This window comes from Nerophis ophidion, linkage group LG14, assembly GCF_033978795.1.
Source record: "Nerophis ophidion isolate RoL-2023_Sa linkage group LG14, RoL_Noph_v1.0, whole genome shotgun sequence".
In the NCBI taxonomy this organism is placed as follows: domain Eukaryota; kingdom Metazoa; phylum Chordata; class Actinopteri; order Syngnathiformes; family Syngnathidae; genus Nerophis; species Nerophis ophidion.
Genome location: NC_084624.1, coordinates 50,990,278 through 51,012,777, shown reverse-complemented (window position 1 = coordinate 51,012,777; position 22,500 = coordinate 50,990,278). Strand labels below are relative to the sequence as shown.

Here is a 22,500-nt window from a genome sequence, read left to right as displayed (position 1 = left end):
TCCCTCTCTCCCCTTCTCTCCGCTGCAGCCCTTTTACACCTTGTGAGGAGATTAAATGATTCCGCCCAACTGGGCGCCCCGCGCACCTGATCATTATTGCGGCGTCGCTTCCAGCGTGCCCCGCCTCTCCGCTCGCTCGCCGTCCCCGCCTCCTCGTACGCCGGCTATGCCTCTCCATTGACTTCTTGAGCTATATTTAAAATTTGATTAAAAAAATATCCCCTCCTACCAGTTCCACGTCTAGCATGAGGCAACACACATGAAAGTCTCAGGAATCCATACCTGAAAACTAACATCTGTCATGTCTTTGTGATCATGTTCCGTTTATTTATGTTCTGTTTTGTTTTTGACTCCATTAGTTCCTGTTTTTGGGCACCCTCGTTTGTTTTAGTTTCCATGACAACCATTAGTTTCACCTGGCTCATTTCTTTGGACTCACGCACCTGTCAATAATCCCAGCACTATTTAAGCCTGTAGTTGCCAGGCAGTCAGCCTGGCGATATCACCTCCTACACATCCATGCTGATGATCCATGCTCTTTCTCGGTCCAAGTAAGTTTTCGTTATTCATGCCATAGTTTTTAAGTTGTTTTTATGTCCATAGTTTTGCATTTGTGATAGTTTTGTTTTCTTAGCCAAGTTTTTGATCCTCTGGTGAGAGCTCCTTTCGTTTGTTCCTTTTTTTTCCGAATTAATAATAAAAGATGTCATAACAATCATTGGTACTTTAAAGGCCTACTGAAATGAGGTTTTCTTATTTAAACGGGGATAGCAGGTCCATTCTATGTGTCATACTTGATCATTTCACGATATTGCCATATTTTTGCTGAAAGGATTTAGTAGAGAACATCCATGATAAAGTTCGCAACTTATGGTCACTAATAAAAAAGCCTTGCCTGTACCGGAAGTAGCAGACGATGTGCGCGTGACGTCACGGGTTGTGGAGCTCCTCACATCTGAACATTGTTTACAATCAGCAGCAAGAGTGATTCGGACCGAGGAAGCGACAATTTCCCCATTAATTTGAACGAGAATGAAAGATTCATGGATGAGGAAAGTTAGAGTGAAGCACTATTAAAAAAAGGCGACGGCAGTGGGAGCGATTTAGATGTTATTAGACACATTTACTAGGATAATTCTGGAAATTCCCTTATCTGCTTATTGTGTTACTAGTGTTTTAGTGAGATTCTAAAGTCATACCGGAAAGTCAGAGGGATGTGGTGACCGCCAGTGTCTCTGATGGAAGCCATGGAGGAGCCAAGAAAGTCGCAGCTGCCTCTTTGACAGCCGCAGGAGGACGTGAATTTCGCTCATGTCTCCGGTAAGAGCCGACTTCCATCCATCCATCCATTTCTACCGCTTATTCCCTTTTGGGGTCGCGGGGGGCGCTGGCGCCTATCTCAGCTACAATTGGGCGGAAGGCGGGGTACACCCTGGAGTCTATCTGGACAAATCGCAGATAGACGGACAACATTCACACTCACATTCACACGCTAGGGCCAATTTTTAGTGTTGCCATAATTTTCTCACCGAAACCTGCCAGTTGACATGTGGTCGGGAAACATGTTCGCTTGACCGCTCTGTTCCATATTAATTAAGATTTTATCATTTTCATTTACTATTACAAGTGAGCAGAGGTGGGTAGTAACGCGCTACATTTACTCCGTTACATCTACTTGAGTAACTTTTGGGATAAATTGTACTTCTAAGAGTAGTTTTTATGCAACATACTTTTACTTTTACTTGAGTATATTTATAGAGAAGAAACGCTACTTTTACTCCGTTCCATTTATCTGCAATCAGGTCGCTACTCGCTACTTTTTTTTTTTTCGCACGCTTTGTTTGTTTTGTTTTTGTCAGACACGCCTTCAAAGTAGGAACTACGCATGCCTGCGTTTCACCAATCAAATGCAGTCACTGGTGACGTTGGACCAATCAAACAGAGCCAGGTGGTCACGTGACCGTCACACATAGAACCCGACATGTTGAAAAACTTATTGAGGTGTTACCATTTAGTGGTCAATTGTACGGAATACGTACTGTACTGTGCAATCTACTAATAAAAGTTTCAATCAATCAGTCAAAAGTGTAAAGGAAAAAAGACAATTTTTAGTTCAACCGTACTTCCCGTCAGAAGCCTAAAGACTGATCGCACAGTTCCTGTCTTCACAATAAAAGTGCCGCTCCATCGCGCCTGCGCTAACAAAATAAGAGTCTCCAAAAGCCAGGGCATACAAGCTAGCAAACGACGGAGTTTGCCGCCAATGTATTTCTTGTAAAGTCTATAAAAACGAATATGGAGGCTGGACAAATAAGATGCCAAAAACCAACGACTTTCATGTGGTATTAGACAGAAAAGAGGAACTTTTTTTCTCCTCCATTTGAAAACCGGGACGTTATCAGCACTACTGTCTGATTCCAATCAATGCAAGTCATCAGAATCAGGTAATACACCAACTTATATTCTTGTCTTCTTTAAAGATAGGAATCTATATGTTAAACATGCATGTATATTCATTAAAACACCTTTAACATGTCAACAAAAACGACCAAATAAATAAATATAAATTATATACTGTATATATAAAGGTATGTGTTATATATATACATATATATATATATATATATATATATATATATATATATATATATATATGATATGTGATATGTATATGTGATATGTATATGTATATATGAGGTAGATCACCTCGACTTGATTATTTATTAAGTAATTGATTAACGTTGAAAAACCTATTGGGGTGTTACCATTTAGTGGTCAATTGTAGGGAATATGTACTGTACTGTGCAATCTACTAATACAAGTTTCAATCAATCAATCAATCAATGCCTACTGAGCCTATGGTGCTGTTAAGTTATTGTGGCTCAATTTGCCTTAATTTTTATTTTATTTTAACGTATTATTTAATATATAATATTGTTTTAGTTGCTTAAGAGATATTCCTGGCTCTGAGTTTTTTCATTGCTGTATTTATGTTTTTGTGCATTATTTGTTGCCGTAATCATTAAACGAACAGGTTACTCAGTACTTGAGTAGTTTTTTCACAACATACTTTTTACTTTTACTCAAGTAAATATTTGGGTGACTACTCCTTACTTTTACTTGAGTAATAAATCTCTAAAGTAACAGTACTCCTACTTGAGTACAATTTCTGGCTACTCTACCCACCTCTGCAAGTGAGGAACAAATGATATACATAATATATCCCCATATAATATCCATATCAACTAACATTACATAACACTTTAGTCCTTAAAAAATAGTTTTCTCCAGGTGAAAATGTCTTATTTCCTAAATGCAGTACCCCCTGCGACCCCGAAAGGGACAAGCGGTTGGAAAAATGGTTGGCTGCAATATAGTAATGACATAATTGGCATGATTGGCAACACTAAATTGGCCCTAGTGTGTGAATGTGAGTGTGAATGTTGTCTGTCTATCTGTGTTGGCCCTGCGATGAGGTGGTGACTTGTCCAGGGTGTACCCCGCCTTCCGCCCGATTGTAGCTGAGATAGGCGCCAGCGCCCCCCGTGACCCCGAAAGGGAATAAGCGGTAGGAAAAGGATGGATGGATGGATAATCATATACTATTATTGTTTCATAATGCTGAATTATGCATTTTAAACAAGACAGTATTGTGGTATTATTGTTAATTATATATTTTTAACGCTGAATTAATTATAAAAACTACGAGAAAGGGTAAAGATTACGTCATTATATCCGGTCGGCATAACAACATCCGGTGAGTACTTCCGGTCCCGATCCCTTCAAACATGGCGCTGCTACTAAGGTCAGTATGTTTGTGCTGTGACATTTACAAAGGTTTATGGTGCATATTAAACTTGAGAGTCGGGCGTATATGTTCCCTGATTTTGTCAGAAACAAGTCAGGGACATTGTAGTGTTTTTGCTGTCTTAATTCAGGGTAAAGTTACAGCGTCATGGAGCTAGCATGCTAACGCTAGCCTTTCTTCGACTCCTAACAAAATGATTATTTTTGATATTAAGAAATAATTTACTGTATTGCTCGATTATGTTCAATTTTACTGTGACCATTTGAGTTTGACGTGTTTCCATCTGGCGTCATTTTATAATACATATTTCGGTGTGGTTTGTCCTTGAGTGAACCTCACCTGTCAAAACTGTTGCCAAACGTTAGAAAGTAATATTGCAAAAATACGGCTGCGCGATATAGCCTTTTGTTAATATTGCAATATTTTTAGGCCATGTCATGATACACAAAATATATCTCTATATTTTGCCTTAGCCTTGAATGAGCACTCCATCTATCCATCTTCTTCCCGCTTATCCGAGGTGGGGGTCGCGGGGGCAGCAGCCTAAGCAGGGAAGCTCAGACTTCCCTCTCCCCAGCCACTTTGTCCAGCTCCTCCCGGGGGATCCCAATCCAATCAATCCAGTCCACTTCATTTATATAGCACATTTAAACAACAATAAAGTTACCAAAGTGCTGCACAGCCATGTTAAAAACAATATTAAAAAAAACAATATTATGCTCCACCAATGACTGAATAAAAACAAAAAATAAATAAATATAAAACCAATATTAAAAAAAACAAATATGATTTATAACTATTTTGAAGGGTAAAATCAATTAAAACAGTAAAATAGAAATCAAAGTATATAAAAAACACAGAGGACCACACAACTCACGTAGTGTTAAAAGCCAAAGAATAAAAGTGGGTCTTAAGACGAGACTTAAAACGCTCCACTGTGGAATCAGTTTGAACATGGAGGGGCAGAGTGTTCCAGACCTTTAGGGCCGACCACAGAGAAGGCCCTGTGAAGTGAAGTGAATCATGTTTATATAGCGCTTTTTCTCTAATGACTCAAAACGCTTTACATGGTGAAACCCAATATCTAATTTTTACGTTTAAACCAGTGTGGGTGGCACTGGGAGCAGGTGGGTAAAGTGTCTTGCCCAAGGACACAACGGCAGTGACTAGGATGGCGGAAGCGGGGATCGAACCTGCAACTCTCAAGTTGCTGGCACGGCCGCTCTACCAACCGAGCTATACCACCCTGTCTCCCCTGGTTTTAAGTCTGGTCTTGGGCACCACGAGCTGGAACTGGCTCTCGGACCTCAGAGCGCGCGCAGGAATGTAAATTTGAATGAGGTCCGAGATATATTGAGGTGCCAGTCCATGTAAAGATTTAAAAACAAACAGCAATGTTTTAAAATCAATTCTAAAATGAACAGGGAACCAGTGCAAACTCTGAAGAATTGGGGTTATATGCTGGCGTTTCCGAGGCATTCCCAGGCCAGCCGGGAGACATAGTCTTCCCAACGTGTCCTGGGTCTTCCTTCCCCCCGGAAGACATTTGGCGTGACAGCCCCTCTAATGCCTGAAGGACCCCAATGAGGGTGTGATAATACCAAGTTATATGACTGTTAATGGTTACAGCTGCAAAATTAGCTTGAAAGGTTAGCATGCTGAAATGCTGATATTTTTTCCTCACCGTTATTTTTCACCAATGACAATCAGCCAGTTATAATGCTTTTAAAACAGGCAGCTGTGTGGGTTGCTTTAAGGTCCTTCCACCCTCATTGGGGTCCTTCAGGTATTAGAGGGGCTGTCACGCCAAATGTCTTCCGGGGGGAAGGTTTTTGTAGGGGGGAAGAAATTTGGCGTGACAGCCTTCTACCAGTTGGATGTGCCCTAAACACCTCCATAGGGAGGCATTCGGGTGGCATCCTGAACCACCTCATCTGGCTCCTCTCCATGTGGAGGAGCATCGGCTTTACTTTGAGTTCCTCCCGGATGACAGAGCTTCTCACCCTATCTCTAAGGGAGAGCCCCGCCACCCGGCGGAGGAAACTGATTTTGGCCGCATGTACCCGTGATTTTGTCCTTTCGATCATAACCCAAAGCTCATGAACAACTCAGTGGCCTTGTGGTTTGAGTGTCCGCCCTGACATCAGTAGGTTGTGAGTTCAAACCCTGGCCGATTCATACCAAAGACTACAAAAATGGGACCCATTACCTCCCTGCTTGACACTCAGCTTCAAGGGTTGGAATTGGGGGTTAAATCACCAATAATGATTCCTGGGCGTGACCACCGCTGCTGCCCACTGCTCCCCTCACCTCCCAGGAGGTGATCAAGGATGATGACTCAAATGCAGAGAATAATTTTGCCACACCTAGTGTGTGTGTGACAATCATTGGTATTTTAACTTTAACTTATGACCATAGGTGAGGATGGAAACGTAGATCGACCGGTAAATTAAGAGCTTTGCTTTCCGGCTCAGCTCCTTCTTCACCACGACGGATCGATACAGAATGCCCCAGCCACTTCGTCCAGCTCTTCCCGGTGGATCCCGAGGCGTTCCCAGGCCAGCCGGGAGACATAGTCTTCCCAGCGTGTCCTGGGTCATCCCCGTGGCCTCCTACCGGTGGGACGTGCCCTAAACACCTCCCTAGGGAGGCGTTCGGGTGGCATCCTGACCAGATGCCCGAACCACCTCATCTGGCTCCTCTCGATGTGGAGGAGCAGCGGCTTTACTTTGAGTTCCTCCTGGATGGCAGAGTTTCTCACCCTATCTCTAAGGGAGAGCCCCGCCACACGGCGGAGGAAACTCATTTCGGCCGCTTGTACCCGTGATCTTATCCTTTCGGTCATGACCCAAAGCTCATGACCATAGGTGAGGATGGGAACGTAGATCGACCGGTAAATTGAGAGCTTTGCCTTCCGGCTCAGCTCCTTCTTCACCACAACGGATCAATACAGCGTCCGCATTACTGAAGACGCCACACCGATCCGCCTGTCGATCTCACGATCCACTCTTCCCTCACTCGTAAACAAGACTCCGAGGTACAGGGATCAGTAAAGTACTTTCTATTCTATTCTATTCTATTCTATTAAACTCCTCAACTTGGAGTTGGCACTCCACCCTTTTCCGGGCGAGAACCATGGATTCGGACTTTGAGGTGCTGATTCTCATTCCTGTTGCTTCACACTCGGCTGCGAACCGATCCAGTGAGAGCTGAAGATCCCGGCCAGATGAAGACATCAGAACCACATCATCTGCAAAAAGCAAAGACCCAATCCCGCGGCCACCAAATCGGAACCCCTCAACGCCTTGACTGGGGCTAGAAATTCTGTCCATAAAAGTTAAGAACAGAATCAGTGACAAAGGGCAGCCTTGGCGGAGTCCAACCCTCACTGGAAACGTGTCCGACTTACTGCCGGCAATGCGGACCAAGGTCTGACACTGATCGTACAGGGAGCGGACCGCCACAATCAGACAGTCCGATACCCCATACTCTCTGAGCACTCCCCACAGGACTTCCCGGGGGACACGGTCGAATGCCTTCTCCAAGAATGAACACTCGATGCATATAATCACAGCAGCATGATGATTCTATGTGTCTACATTAAAACATTCTTCTTCATACTGCATTCATATAGGCTCATGTTAAAATCACAATTAAGTCAATGTACCAAAACTGTATGTATTAAGCAGTGGCACAAACAATTATGTCATTTCCAAAACAGAAAGTGCAAGATTGTCAATTTAAAACAAGCTATCAGTGCAATTTTGTGCATGATGTCACTAAGATGACATATTAAAACAACACTAAATTAAAGTGCACTTTTTGTACAGAACGCCACTACAGTAGTTAAAAACAAATAAAGTGCGCTTTATTGCATGATGTCAGACAAGATATGGAAGATATTTCAATAATTGTCAAATAAAAATTAGCTGCATAATAGAAAGTCAAATTGTCTATGTCCATCGCTATGTGGTAGGTTCCTGCGGACGTTATCTCCTTCTGTTGTTGACTATTTTTTTCATACGGTGTTGATCTGGAAATGGAAGACGCCAAGCTCAATTGGGTCAGTGCTTTTTTTTGGCGTGGCACCAGCCGGAAATGTTGACATGCGGAGTTTCAAGTAGGGCTGGGCGATATATCGTTATACTCGATATAGCGCAGGTTTGTCTCTGTGCGATATAGAAAATGACTATATCGTGATGCTCGAGTATACGTTCTTACGCAGTTGCTTTTAGCTGCGGGTATTACACTACAGGTTCTTCCCACTCTTTTTGGTCTCTCCTTCTCACAGAGACATAAAACAAGCGCACCTTCTTACATACGTCACATACGTATACGCCCTCCCGTAGCAGAGAGGTAGCGACTTGGGTAACGTTAGCTGTGGTGCGAGTGTTAATACAAGAGAAAGAAGGTGCGAATCTGGTAACAAATGAAGGAAGAATTAATTCCCCAAAAAAACACCAGGGGATCCATCATCTGGCGGTGGTTTGGCTTCATGCGGGAATTTGTCAAACAGACAACCGTAATTTGTCAAGTGTGGGGCAAAAGCGTTGCTACAAAAAGTAGCATTACTGCTAATATGTAGCATCATTTGAAACGAGAATGAAGAGAATGAAGAGTGCTTGAAACTCCGCATGTCAACATTCCCGTTTGGTGCCACACCAACAAAATGCAGAGGCAACCATTTCCACATCAACACTGTATGAAAAAAATTGTCAACAACAGAAGGGGATAATGTTCGCAGTAACCTACCACGTAGCCAAGGACAAACATTATTTGGTTTTCTATTATGCAGCTCATTTTTGTTTGACAGTTATTGAAATATTTTGTGTGACATCATGCACAAAAGTGCACTTTATTTGTTTTAAACTATTGTAGTGGGATTCTGTGCAAAAAGTGCGCTTTAATTTAGTGGTTTTTTTTATGTTATTTTAGTGACATCATTCACAAAAGTGCACTCATAGCTTGTTTTAAAATGTCTCTGACAATCCTGCACTTTCTGTTTTAAAATGACATGAATGTTTGTGCCACTGCTTAATAATTGTTTAATAAATACATTTGTGGTCAATTGACTTAGTTGTGATTTCCCTCTCTGCATGAAAGTTTAAAATGAGCATATAATAATGCAGTATGAAGAAGGTTTTAATGTAGACACATAGAATCATCATCCTTCTGTGATTGTATGCATTATGTGTTCATTCAAGGCTAAGGCAAAATATCAAAATATATGTTGTGTATTGTGACATGGCATTAAAATATTGAGATATTAAAAAAGGCCATATCGCCCAGCCCTAGTTACAAGCACTCTTCATTCTCTAGCAAATGATGCTACACATTTGTAGTGCTGCTACTTTTTGTAACAACGCTTTTGCCGCATACTTGACATATGACTGTTGTCTGTTCACCATCTTCCTGCTTGAAGCCAAACCACTGCCAGACGATGCACTCCTTGCTGTTTTTATTGGGAATTAATTATTATTCCTTCATTTGTTACCAGATTTGCATCCTATTTCTTTTGTATTACCACTCGCACCGCTCCGATAGCATCACAGCTAACGTTACCCAATACTGCTACTTCTCTGCTCTGCGGGTGCGTATGACGTTGCTTGCGCGACAGTTTGTGACCTATGTAACAAGGTGCACTTGTTTTATGTCAATGTGATAAGGAGAGACAACAAAGAGTGAGAAACGCCTGAAGTGTAATGCCCCTGGCAAAATACAGCCTATTGCTTGAAACGATCAAAATACAAATCGCACGATAGACATTTTTCACAATTTTTATGATCATATCGCCCAGCACTTCTGGTGTATGAATGTGAATGGATGTTTGGCGGCGGTTGGAGGTGCAGGAGGCGCAAATTGGCAGCCATGATTCCGTTAGTCTACCCCAGCACAGGTCCGGCAACAAATATAGATGTGAATGTGTAGTAAGTAAATGATGGGTTTTTACTTTGAGAGCTTTGAGTGTCTAGAAAATAACTTTCTGAATATAATCAATTTATTTTAGGTAAATAATACTATTAATTAATAGAAATAAAATAAAGTAAATAAAAAAAAACTGATTTCAATCTACCTCAAAAAAACAAATATTGGCGCTGATAATTGGCCCGGCCTATAATCGGTCGGCCCCTTGTTGTAACACTTCTCTCTTGTCTGCAGGACGTTGGCGCGTCAGGGAATGTGTGTCTGCAGGCCGCAGGGCAGTGTCCTCTCCAGACAGTACGTCCAGTAAAAATGTGTCTTTTTGGTTTACTTTTTAAGTTGACAGGCACCCAATAAGTTGTATTTTTCTCATTTCAGTGCGGCTCCAATGGGAACCACAGCCAAAGAGGAGATGAATAAGTTTTGGGACAAAAACACCAGGCTCAACAGACCCATGTCCCCTCACATCAGCATCTACAAGTATGTGTCTTTTGTAGAATAGAATCGAGTAAAATAGAAAGAATGCTTTACAGTCATCAACATGAGGGCATGATGAAATTAGAGTTGGCTACTCTGTTAGGTGCAGTTTGAATACAAGACAAGCAATAAATAACATTTTAAAAATAAATATATAAATACCAGTATGAAAAGCAGTGCAACAGTGGAAAAACAGTTTTGGCTACTGGGACGATTCAATATCATAATGGCCCTTAGGCAAATACTATTTTTAATTCTGTCTGTCCTTTATTTGACCGATATCTCGTCCCTGATGGCAGCAGGTTAAACAAGTGCTGACCAGGGTGAGAACGGTATGCCAGGATTCTCTTTGCGGCCGACAATATTCTCCGCTGTCCTGGTCACTCTCAGCAGGGCCTTCCTGTTTTCAGCAGAGCACACAGTTATGAAGTACATTACCACTGGTTTCATGGTGGCCCGATAAAAAGATACCTGCAGTTTCTCCTAAAGTTGTTTCCACCCCAACACACAAAGGAAATGGAGTCTCTGCTGTGCCTTTTTGACCAGTGCTGAAATGTTGACAGTCCATGTGAGGTCCTCCGAGATCTATGGTCCCAGAAACTTAAAGGAGCCCCAAGTCGCCAGACATGCACCATTTACTACAAGTGGAGCATGTTCACTCTCTCTGTCTCTTAAAAACAATGACCATTTTCTTTGTCTTTGTGGTGTTCAGTCTAAGGCTGTGCGTTATGGCAAAAAAAAGGATCACTGTTATTTTTTTTCATATCATTCATTGTTGATTAAAATCCCAATTTTTTTGGTCATTAAAGCAGATTGTCCCGTGCAGGATTATACGGAGTATCGCATCCCTACTGTTTACCACTGTAGTATCTTGTGACAAACATTTCCACCATATTTGATCAGGGTAATATACAGTATGCTAACAGCTGACAACTGTCATTTTGTCCATATATATATATAGAGTGTATTTTTCAGACTATAAGGCATTTAAAATCCTTTCATTTTCTCAAAACTCGACAGTGCGCTTTTTAACCCGGTGCGCCTAATGTATGGAATAATTCTGGTTGTGCTTACCGACCTCGATGCTATTTTATTTGATACATGGTGAAATGATAAGTGTGACCAATAGATGGCAGTCACACATAAGAGATACATGTAGACTGCAATATGATTGCAGTCACTCATAAGATATATGTGTAGACTGCAATATGGCTCAAGTAAACAACACCAAAATTGTATATGTTCTACTGAAAATATAGAATATTACACACAGCGCTCAAAAATCTATCAAAATGTTTTAGTATGACTTTGGTCAGCTATGACGCTACACCGCTTGATGGATTGCACTATGCTTCAACATACGAGTATTATTATGGCGTGTGTATAAGGTAAGACATTATCTGGCGTTTTGTTTCGCAATATTAAGCAAAAGGAACTTTTTCTACATTCTGGTACTTGCTGATCTGTATTTGGGATCTGCATAAGTTCTGAAAATGTGTGCGCTTCCGCCTTTGTAGTCTGTGAAAAACACCGTAGTCGATAAGCTTCTTTTTCTCCATCTTCTTGTCATGGGACATTCATCCTTCGCTGTTGCCATTTCTAATATGAAGTAGTGTAAAATTCTTACTTATATCTGTCAGTAAACTTGCCATGAATGCGCTAAAACATACCGGTGTAGTGAGTTTACATTATTCACCCAAGGAACTTCAGTTATGACAGAGTTCAGGTCGGATAGTTTTTTATAGGACACATTTTCGGTGAGCCACGGATGAGAAGATGCTGCCCCGCTGTTGATTTAAGTAAAGTCTGCATCTCATTAAAATAGTTAGCTCTGTCTTTTGATACTTCTTCCACTCCTGTCCTTGGATGCTACACCACTACAACAAAGACGACAATAGAAAAGAGACACTGCCGAAGGTGAGCCACGTAAATAACACCGCCTACAAAACGGCGCATCCTGAAGCGACTTTCACAATGCGGCTTGAAGGTGATCTATAAAACATCATTTATGCAACGTTTTGACAAACTAACCACCATTACATGTTCTGTACAAACCCCGCTTTCATATGAGTTGGGAAATTGTGTTAGATGTAAATATAAACGGAAAACAATGATTTGCAAATCATTTTCAACCCATATTCAATTGAATATGCTACAAAGACAACATATTTGATGTTCAAACTGATAAACATTTTTTTTTCTTCCAAATAATCATTAACTTTAGAATTTGATGTCAACAACACGTGACAAAGAAGTTGGGAAAGGTGGCAATAAATACTGATAAAGTTGAGAAATTCTCATTCAACACTTATTTGGAACATCCCACAGGTGTGCAGGTTAATTGGGAACAGGTGGGTGCCATGATTGGGTATAAAAGCAGCTTCCATGAAATGCTAAGTAATTCACAAACAAGGATGGGCGAGGGTCACTAATTTGTAAGCAAATTGTCCAACAGTTTGAGAACAACATTTCTCAACGAGCTATTGCAAGGAATTTAGGGATTTTACCATCTATGGTCCGAAAAATCATCAAAAGATTCAAAGAATCTGTAGAAATCACTGCACGTAAGCGACGATAATATGGACCGTTGATCCCTCAGGCGGTACTGCATCAAAAACAGACATCAGTGTGTAAAGGATGGGCTCAGGAACACTTCATAAAACCACTGTCAGTAACTACAGTTGGTTGCTACATCTGTAAGTGCAAGTTAAAACACTGCTATGCAAAGCCAAACCCATTTATAAACAACACCAAGGAACACCGCTGGCTTCGCTGGGCCCGAGATCATCTAAGATGGACTGATGCAAAGTGGAAAGGTGTTCTGTGGTCTGACGAGTCCACATTTCAAATTATATTTGGAAACTGTGGACGTAGTGTCCTCCGGAACAAAGAGGAAAATAACCATCCGGATTGTTATAGGCGCAAAGTTCAAAATCCAGCATCTGTGATGGTATGGGGGTGTATTAGTGCCCAAGGCATGGGTAATTTACACATCTGTGAAGGCACCATTAATGTTGAATGGTCCATACAGGTTTTGGAGCAACATATGTTGTCATCCAAGCAACTTTATCAATTGTCTTGCTTATTTCAGCAAGACAATGCCAAACCACGTGTTACAACAGCGTGGTTTTGTAGTAAAAGAGTGCGGGTACTTTCCTGGCCCGCCTGCAGTCCAGACCTGTCTCCCATCGAAAATGTGTGGCGCATTATGAAGCGTAAAATACGACAACAAGACCCCGGACTGTTGAACAACTTAAGCTGTATGGTAAAGAATGGTAAAGAATCCACTTTGAAAGCTTCAACAATTAGTTTCCTCAGTTCCCAAACGTTTATTGAGTGTTGTTAAAAGAAAAGGTGATGTAACAAAGTGGTTAATATGGGGCGGCATAGCTCGGTTGGTAGAGTGGCCGTGCCAGCAACTTGAGGGTTGCAGGTTCGAATCCCGCTACTGCCATCCTAGTCACTGCCGTTGTGTCCTTGGGCAAGACACTTTACCCACCTGCTCCCAGTGCCACCCACACTGGTTTAAATGTAACTTAGATATTGGGTTTCACTATGTAAAGCACTTTGAGTCACTTGAGAAAAGCGCTATATAAATATAATTCACTATAATATGCCCTTTCCCAACTACTTTGGCACGTGTTGCAGCCATAAAATTCTAAGTTAATCATTATTTGCAAAAAAAAATAAAGTTTATGAGTTTGAACATCAAATATCTTGTCTTTGTAGTGCATTCAAGTGAATATGGGTTGAAAAGGATTTGCAAAACATTGTATCCCATTTATATTTACATCTAACACAATTTCCCAACTCATATGGAAACGGGGTTTGTAGACCACAAGGAAGTGTTTTCCATTTAGAAAAAAAATTAATAATATGAATCCTTTAATGCGCCATATAATCTGGTGCGCCATTTGTATGAAAATAGACCAGACGAGACCCGCTCATCGGCAGTGCGCCTTATAATCCGGTGTGGCCCATGGTCCGGAAAATACAGTAATTGTGCTCACTTGACATGCAAATGTACAGGTAACCCACGCTACGGTCCATTCTTTATTTTAGGGTCACGATTTTTCTTTTTCTGTACGTTTTGTAGCAATAAAGAGAACAACATCTTTGCCTCTCAAAGTTATTTTGTTTTTTTTGCTTGTCATCACAAACATTCTATAGTAAACAAAGGAACCTGGTGTATTGAATGCTATAAGACTTGTTTCAAGTTAACATTTACTAAACAACACTTTTATATGGTAAATTATATATTGTATTCTTTTATTACTTGTATACATCAGTGCTTCTCACGAGTGCTTTGGTACACAACAAGCGGTGACCAAGATTGTGGAGTTTTTAAAACCCAAAATCTGTATCTTATATTGACTAAAAATAAATTAAAGTGCAGTTTGAATTTGAGGCACTGTAAATTAATATATACTAACACATAAAACAAGTTTAATGATTTTATTTTTATCCATAAACAAACAAAGAGAACACAAAATGTCCGTCTGAAGAGTTTTTGTTTTTTTGTAATATCAGAGAAGTGGAATCTTTGCAGACACATTGACAAAAAGTCTGATAAAAAAATATTTACATATAAAAATGCCTTTTCCGATTAAATTAGTGGGTGTGTTGATTGTCCCAGTAAGGACCAATCAGTTCTGAGTTCCTGCAAGTCTGCATTCGGGGCAGAACTACTAGTCAGCTGCAGTATCCATCCATCCATTTCCTACCGCTTATTCCCTTTTGGGGTCGCATGGGGGCGCTGGCGCCTATCTCAGCTGCAGTAAAGACTCACTAAAGCCGCTGCTCCTTTTAAATGTTTGTGTTTCAACTTCTGTGCTAGTGTTAGTCATATTTCTTGATTTTTTTCGTCTGGGCTGCACTTCCAGCTGTGTCAGGGGAAGAGGCACAACACTGATTGAACATTCATTCCGTCGTGAAGTGCCTTACTTTCGATGCGGGAAGTCGCGCGCACACACACCGACACATACACAAACACACACACATTTACAGACATGCACAGGATCACAGTCAAGAAAGGTGAATTGTTCTGTGCAGAATTATACCCGCATTGTTGCTTCCCTACCTTTTAACTACTGCGGTAACAGTACATATCCGCCATGTTTGATCGAAGACATATGCTACCAGCTGATCACCGTGATCGAACTTCAATTAATCGCGATCAGCAATCACAATCATATAATCGCCCGGTCCTAGTTCAACCGCGGGTTTTTTTGGTTTATTTATTTTCTGTTGGCTGTTTCATCACCCCCTTTGATCAGGCCCACCACTGTGGTATCGTCAGCGAACTTGATAGTGTTCAAAGGATGATTGGCAACACAGTCATACATACAGTTGCGGTCAAAAGTTTACATACACTTGTAAAGAACATAATGCCATGACTGTTTTGAGCATGGGTCCCCAAACTTTTTGATCCGGGGGCCGCATTGGGTTAAAATAATTTGGCCGGCGGCCGGGCTGTTTTTATATATAATATATATATACAGTGGGGCAAAAAAGTATTTAGTCAGCCACCGATTGTGCAAGTTCTCCCACTTAAAATGATGACAGAGGTCTGTAATTTTCATCTTAGGTACACTTCAACTGTGAGTGACAGAATGAAGAAAAAAATCCAGGAATTCACATTGTAGCAATTTTAAATAATTTATTTGTAAATTATGGTGGAAAATAAATATTTGGTCAACCATTCAAAGCTCTCACTGATGGAAGGAGGTTTTGGCTCAAAATCTCACGATACATGGCCCCATTCATTCTTTCCTTAACACGTATCAATCGTCCTGTCCCCTTAGCAGAAAAACAGCCCCCAAGCATGATGTTTCCACTAGGCCACTGAGTCGTCAGTCGCCACCTCATCAGTTCTTTTAGCAGTAAAAAAGGCCCAGAGCATAATACTACCACCACTGTGCTTGACGGTAGGGATGGTGTTCCTGGGATTAAAAGCCTCACCTTTTCTCTTCCAGACATATTGCTGGGTATTGTGGCCAAACTGCTACATTTTTGTTTATCTGACCACAGAGCTTTCCTCCAGAAGGTCTTATCTTTGTCCATGTGATCTGCAACAAACTTTAGACAAGCGTTAAGGTGTCGCTTCTGGAGCAAGGGCTGCCTTCTGGTGATGCAAAACATGCTTGACTGTGGACACTGACACTTGTTCCAGCAGCTTCCAATTCATCGCAGACCTGCTTTTTGGTGGTTCTTGGTTGACTCTTGATTATCCTGCCAACTTTCTTTCAGCAGCAGGTGATAGCTTGCGTTTTCTTCCTAAATGGGGCAGTGACAAAACTGTGCCATGCACTTTATACTTACGAACACTTGTCTGCACAGTTGCTCTTGGAACCTTAAACTGCTTTGAAATGGCTCCAAATGATTTTCCTGATCTGTTCAAGTCAGTGATTCGTTTTTTCAGATCTGTGCAGAGTTCCTTTAACTTTCCCCATTGTCGTGTTTGTAACAGTCAAATGACTGCTTCACATGAGCCCTATTTAAATGGGCTCAAGCGAAGACAACAGGTGTCGTGATTCATAATCACTCACATGAAGTTAAGAGGCCATGCCATGAAGCTAATTTGATTTGATTGTAACTGGTCTAATCACCAAAATTGATAATGTATGTTGCTTTATGTATACTTTTGTTCAAGAGCGTGGTAAACATGCAGCCCTGAGGGGAGCCACTGCTGAGTGTCAGGGTTGAGGAGCACATTTGACCCACCTTAACAACTTTTCCTCCATACAAACAGCGTGCCGACCCAGTCACATAATATATGCGGCTTTACATTCACAAACACACACACACACACACACACACACACACACACACACACACACACACACACAAGTGAATGCAATGCATACTTGATCAACAGCCATACAGGTCACACTGTGGGTGGCCGTATAAACAACTTTAACACTGTTACAAATATGCGCCACACTGTGAATCCCCACCAAACAGGAATGACAAACACATTTCGGGAGAACATCCGCAACATAAACACAACAAAACAAATACCCAGAACCCCTTGCAGCACTAACTCTTCCGGGATGCTACAATATACACCCCCCGCTACAACCAACCCCCGACATGAATGAAATAGCATTCAAGGAAAGATGCCAGGTATCTGGCTTGGGCACATCAGATTAGTTCCCTGTGTCGCAAAGTGAGCAGTAAAAAGGCCTGAATGGTTGATTTATTCATTGTTGTTTTATTTTCAAATTTATTAGCTTGTGGAAAAAGTTGATGTTGATATTTACCTCAGAAGGCTGAAAATAGAAAAGAGGCATTCAATTTTTTATTTAAATTTCATATAATATGCCATTAATGATTTTTCGTTTGTTTTTTGAAAGTTGACTTTGCTCTATTAAGTTGTATAAGCGTTGCTTCTTTCCATAGTCAGTGTTAAAGCAAATCAGTGTAGGAGCCTGAGCAATAATTAACGTTTTATTCATGCACTTTCTCTTGCTACTTCAAGGCTTGAATGTTTAATTCATTTATTATTATTTTATTTGCAAATTTAATATTAACCTTTGGAAAAAGTTTATTTTGATATTTACCTCAGAAGGCTGCAAATAGAAAAGAGGCTTTCAATTTTTATTTTTATTTTATTTGATATGCATTAATATTTTTGAATAATTATTATTATTATTATCTGAAACTCTATTTTGCATGTCTCTATAAAGTTATATAAGCCTTGCTTGTTCAATATTCAATGCAAAACTTGTTTGGGTCCCTATCCCATCATTCCATTTCTACCGCTTATTCCCTTTTGGAGTCGCGGGGGGCGATGGCGCCTATCCCAGCTACAATTGGGCGGAAGGCGGTGTACACTCTGGACAAGTTGCCACCTCATCGCAGGGCCAACACAGAATGTTAATTTGTTCAACCTTGGCCCGCGGCTTTATTTGGTTTTAAATTTGGGCCCACTCTGTATTTGAGTTTGATACCCCTGTTCTAAAGTTTTAGATGCAGTGGGGTAAAAAAGTATTTAATCAGCCACCGATTGTGCAAGTTCTCCCACTTAAAATGATGACAGAGGTCTGTAATTTTCATCATAGGTACACTTCAACTGTGAGAGACAGAATGTGGAAAAAAAATCCAGGAATTCACATTGTAGGAATTTTAAAGAATTTATTTGTAAATTATGGTGGAAAATAAGTATTTGGTCAACCATTCAAAGCTCTCACTGATGGAAGGAGGTTTTGGCTCAAAATGTCACAATACATGGCCCCATTCATTCTTTCCTTAACACGGTTCAATCGTCCTGTCCCCTTAGCAGAAAAACATTCTCAAAGCATGATGTTTCCACCCCCATGCTTCACAGTAGGTATGGTGTTCTTGGGATGCAACTCAGTATTTTTCTTCCTCCAAACACGACGAGTTGAGTTTATACCAAAAAGTTCTATTTTGGTTTCATCTGACCACATGACATTCTCCCAATCCTCTTCTGTATCATCCATGTATCCATTTTGGTATAAACTCCACTCGTTGTGTTTGGAGGAAGAAGAATATTGAGTTGCATCCCAAGAACACAATACCTACTGTGAAGCATGGGGGTGGAAACATCATGCTTTGTGGCTTTTTTTTTCTGCTAAGGGGACAGGACGATTGATCAGTGCTAAGGAAAGAATGAATGGGGCCATGTATCGTGAGATTTTGAGCCAAAACCTCTTTCCATCAGTGAGAGATTTGAATGGTTGACCAAATACTTATTTTCCACCATAATTTACAAATAAATTCTTTAAAATTCCTACAATGTGAATTCCTGGATTTTTTTTTTCACATTTTGTCTCTCACAGTTGAAGTGTACCTATGATGAAAATTACAGACCTCTGTCATCATTTTAAGTGGGAGAACTTGCACAATCGGTGTCTGACTAAATCCTTTTTTGCCCCACTGTATCATTGCGGCAAACATCTTTTTAAAGGTTAAGCCATACATTATCTCCGGTCCCCTTGCCTGTTTTGGCCACATCTATATACTTCTTTGCCTTCTTCCTGATGTAGTACCACTTATTATAATAATAACAATAATAAATTACATTAGTAGTGCGCTTTACATTTGTTCAAATCTCAAAGTGCTACAAAATATTTAAAAAAGTTTAAAAAATACAAATAGAAACTTAGAATACATAATAGAACATTAAAATAGAAATGAAAACATGTCAAACACTAGATGAACACTAGATAAAACATAGAAACATAGATAAAATACAAATAAAACATGAGAGCACTGGATAAAACAAGAAGGCAGAGAAATTAGATAATAAGTGTGCTGAAAAGGTGGGTTTTTAGTCCCTTTTTAAAACGGTTGACTGACTGTGGTGCTCTAAGATGGTCGGGGAGAACTTTCCAGAGTTCGGGTGCAGTCGAGCAGAAAGCCCGGCGGCCCATTGTTTGTAGGTTTGTCCTGATGTGTTTGAGGAGGTTGGTGTTTGAGGAGCGGAGGTTGCGGGTAGGAGGCTGGGGGGAAACTCGGTCCTTGAGGTAAAAGGGGGCATTGTTGTAGTTGCATTGATGTGTTAGCAGGTTAATCTTGAATTCGGTCCGGGATGCAATAGGTAGCCAGTGGAGTCATTTGAGGATACGTGTCATATGATCACGCTTGCGCACTCTCATCACTTATTTCTGATTTGCTCCTATGTGCGGTTTTCTGCCTCCGCAGCATTGACAGCCTTGCTCAATTTATCTCAATTAACACTCTTTCGTTCACTGGAAACACCAGAAGACAGGGTGCAAAAAGTGTATTTTGGCGCTCACCGCAGCACAAGTTGTTAGCACCCTCTGATCACGACACTGATAAAAATAGTATGTGTGTGTTATAACTTTTAAGAATAATATTGCACACACAGTGGGGAAAAAAGTATTTAGTCAGCCACTGGTTGTGCAAGTTCTCCCACTTAAAATGATGACGGAGGTCTGTAATTTTCATCATAGATACGATTCAACTGTGAGAGACAGAATGTGAAAAAAAATCCAGGACTTCACATTATAGGAATTTTAAATAATTTATTTGTAAATTATAGTGGAAAATAAGTATTTGGTCAACCATTCAAAGCTCTCACTGATGGAAGGAGATTTTGGCTCAAAATCTCACAATACATGGCCCCATTCATTCTTTCCTTAACACGGATAAATCGTCCTGTCCCTTTAGCAGGAAAACAGCCCCAAAGCATGATGTTTCCACCCCCATGCTTCACAGTAGGTGTGGTGTTCTTGGGATGCAACTCAGTATTCTTCTTCCTCCAAACACGACGAGTTGAGTTTATACCAAAAAGTTGTATATTGGTTTCATCTGACCACATGACATTCTCCCAATCCTATTCTGTATCATCCAAGTGCTCTCTGGCAAACTTCAGACGGGCCGGACATGCACTGGCTTAAGCAGGGGGACACGTCTGGCACTGCAGGATTTGATTCCCTGTCGGTGTAGTGTGTTACTGATGGTAACCTTTGTTACTTTGGTCCCAGCTCTCTGCAGGTCATTCACCAGGTCCCCCCGTGTGGTTCTGGGATTTTAGCTCACCGTTCTCATGATCATTTTGACCTCACGGGATGAGATCTTGCGTGGAGCCCCAGATAGAAGTAGATTATCAGTGGTCTTGTATGTCTTCCATTTTCTGATAATTGCTCCCAGAGTTGATTTTTTCACACCAAGCTGCTTGTCTATTGTAGATTCACTCTTCCCAGTCTGGTGCAGGTCTACAATTATTTTCCTGGTGTCATTCGGCAGCTCTTTGGTATTGACCATAGTGGAGTTTGGAGTCTGACGGTTTGAGGCTCTGGACAGGTGTCTTTCATACAGATAACGAGTTCAAACAAGTGCCAGTAATACAGGTAACGAGTGGAGGACAAAAGAGCTTCTTAAAGAAGAAGTTACAGGTCTGTGAGAGCCAGAGATCTTCCTTGATTGAAGTGACCAAATACTTATTTTCCACCATAATTTACAAATAAATTTAAAATTCTTACAATGTGAATTCCTGGATTTTTTTTTCACATTCTGTCTCTCACAGTTGAAGTGTACCTATGATGAAAATTACAGACCTCTGTCATCATTTTAATTGGGAGAACTTGCACAATCGGTGGCTGACTAAATACTTTTTTGCCCCACTGTACTTGATTATTCAAGTCACAAAATATAAAGGGAATATTGTATTTTTTTTTTCACTTATTTGCACTTAATGATCATACTCTGCAAGTGGCATATTTATTTTTAGTCATCCCTTTGTCTGATGAACTATTGTGTAATACATTTCATTTTTAAATGAAGGCCCAGTTGACATATTGTTTGTTTAACATAGAAAGGGCAATAGAAACATAGCAAATAATTGTGATTTCAATATTTATAAAAATAATCCTTATATAATAAGACCTATTGTGTGTATATATGTGCATATTAGGGGTTCAACGATACACAAAATTGGTTCGGTTCAATATTTTAGTGTCACTGTTCGATATTGTTTCGATACAAAAGAGGAATGTCCATGCCTTTTCTTACTTTTAGTTTATTAAAATTACCAACATTTTTGTTTGAACTGGAAATGAAAGTTTTTAAATTGATTATATCTGGTGCAGCTAAACCTGCCCCATTTTCTGCTGTGCATACTTAGCATCAAATAAGACAAAAACAGCACCTTGTAAAAAAAAAAATACAAATGCATCTGATAAATCACCCATCTTCTGTGGGGTATTCTTAGCAACAGAGCAACAGCTGGTGCTATGGACACTTCTGTCTCAAATTGGGCTTTTGTCTGGTTTTACAAAGTAGGAACTACGGTATCTGTGAAGTAAGCACGTGAAGGAATCGTGTAATGGGATTCAAGTGTCCGCAACAAACCTGACATTTTGCACAACAGAAAAGGGTTGCATGTCGTCAGCAACAAAAGTAGCAATCGCCTGATCGATTTATTTTGCCCTCTTTGAATCATGTGCTAATGGCTCTTTAGAAGCTCCAAGTAAAGTATGGCGCTTTTGTGTGGTCGCTCCTTGTTTTTGTTTGGTTCCACCTATTTTTGCATCGGGGTGATGTCGGAGTAAATATGTTGTCATGTTTGTTGTATTTCCACTGTTGTAGTTTATCGTTGAGACACTTGCAACTTACCGTTGTATTTTTGTCCACGACACGCTCGCCATCAGGATTATACTTAACACGAAAACCAAAGTAGTTAGTTCCACACGCAAGATCTGAATGATGGTGGAGGATCTTCGGTTTCAGCTATATTTAAGGCATTAACCATGTTGCAATGAGCTATAGAAGTTATAGCTTTGCATGTAGCTTCTGTCTCAGCA

At 40.6% G+C, this 22,500-nt stretch overlaps 1 protein-coding gene across 1 annotated transcript in view; it reads left to right on the top strand.

The window, feature by feature from the left end:
- The first annotated feature begins 3,714 nt into the window (after positions 1-3,714).
- The window catches only part of sdhc (succinate dehydrogenase complex, subunit C, integral membrane protein), a 27,825-nt gene continuing 9,039 nt past the window's right edge, over positions 3,715-22,500 (top strand). The window contains exons 1-3 of the mRNA XM_061920965.1: positions 3,715-3,805; positions 9,968-10,027; positions 10,109-10,210. Of these exons, the coding sequence (XP_061776949.1) occupies positions 3,789-3,805; positions 9,968-10,027; positions 10,109-10,210 (179 nt within the window). The 5' untranslated portion in view covers positions 3,715-3,788. The remainder of the gene's footprint in view (positions 3,806-9,967; positions 10,028-10,108; positions 10,211-22,500) is intronic.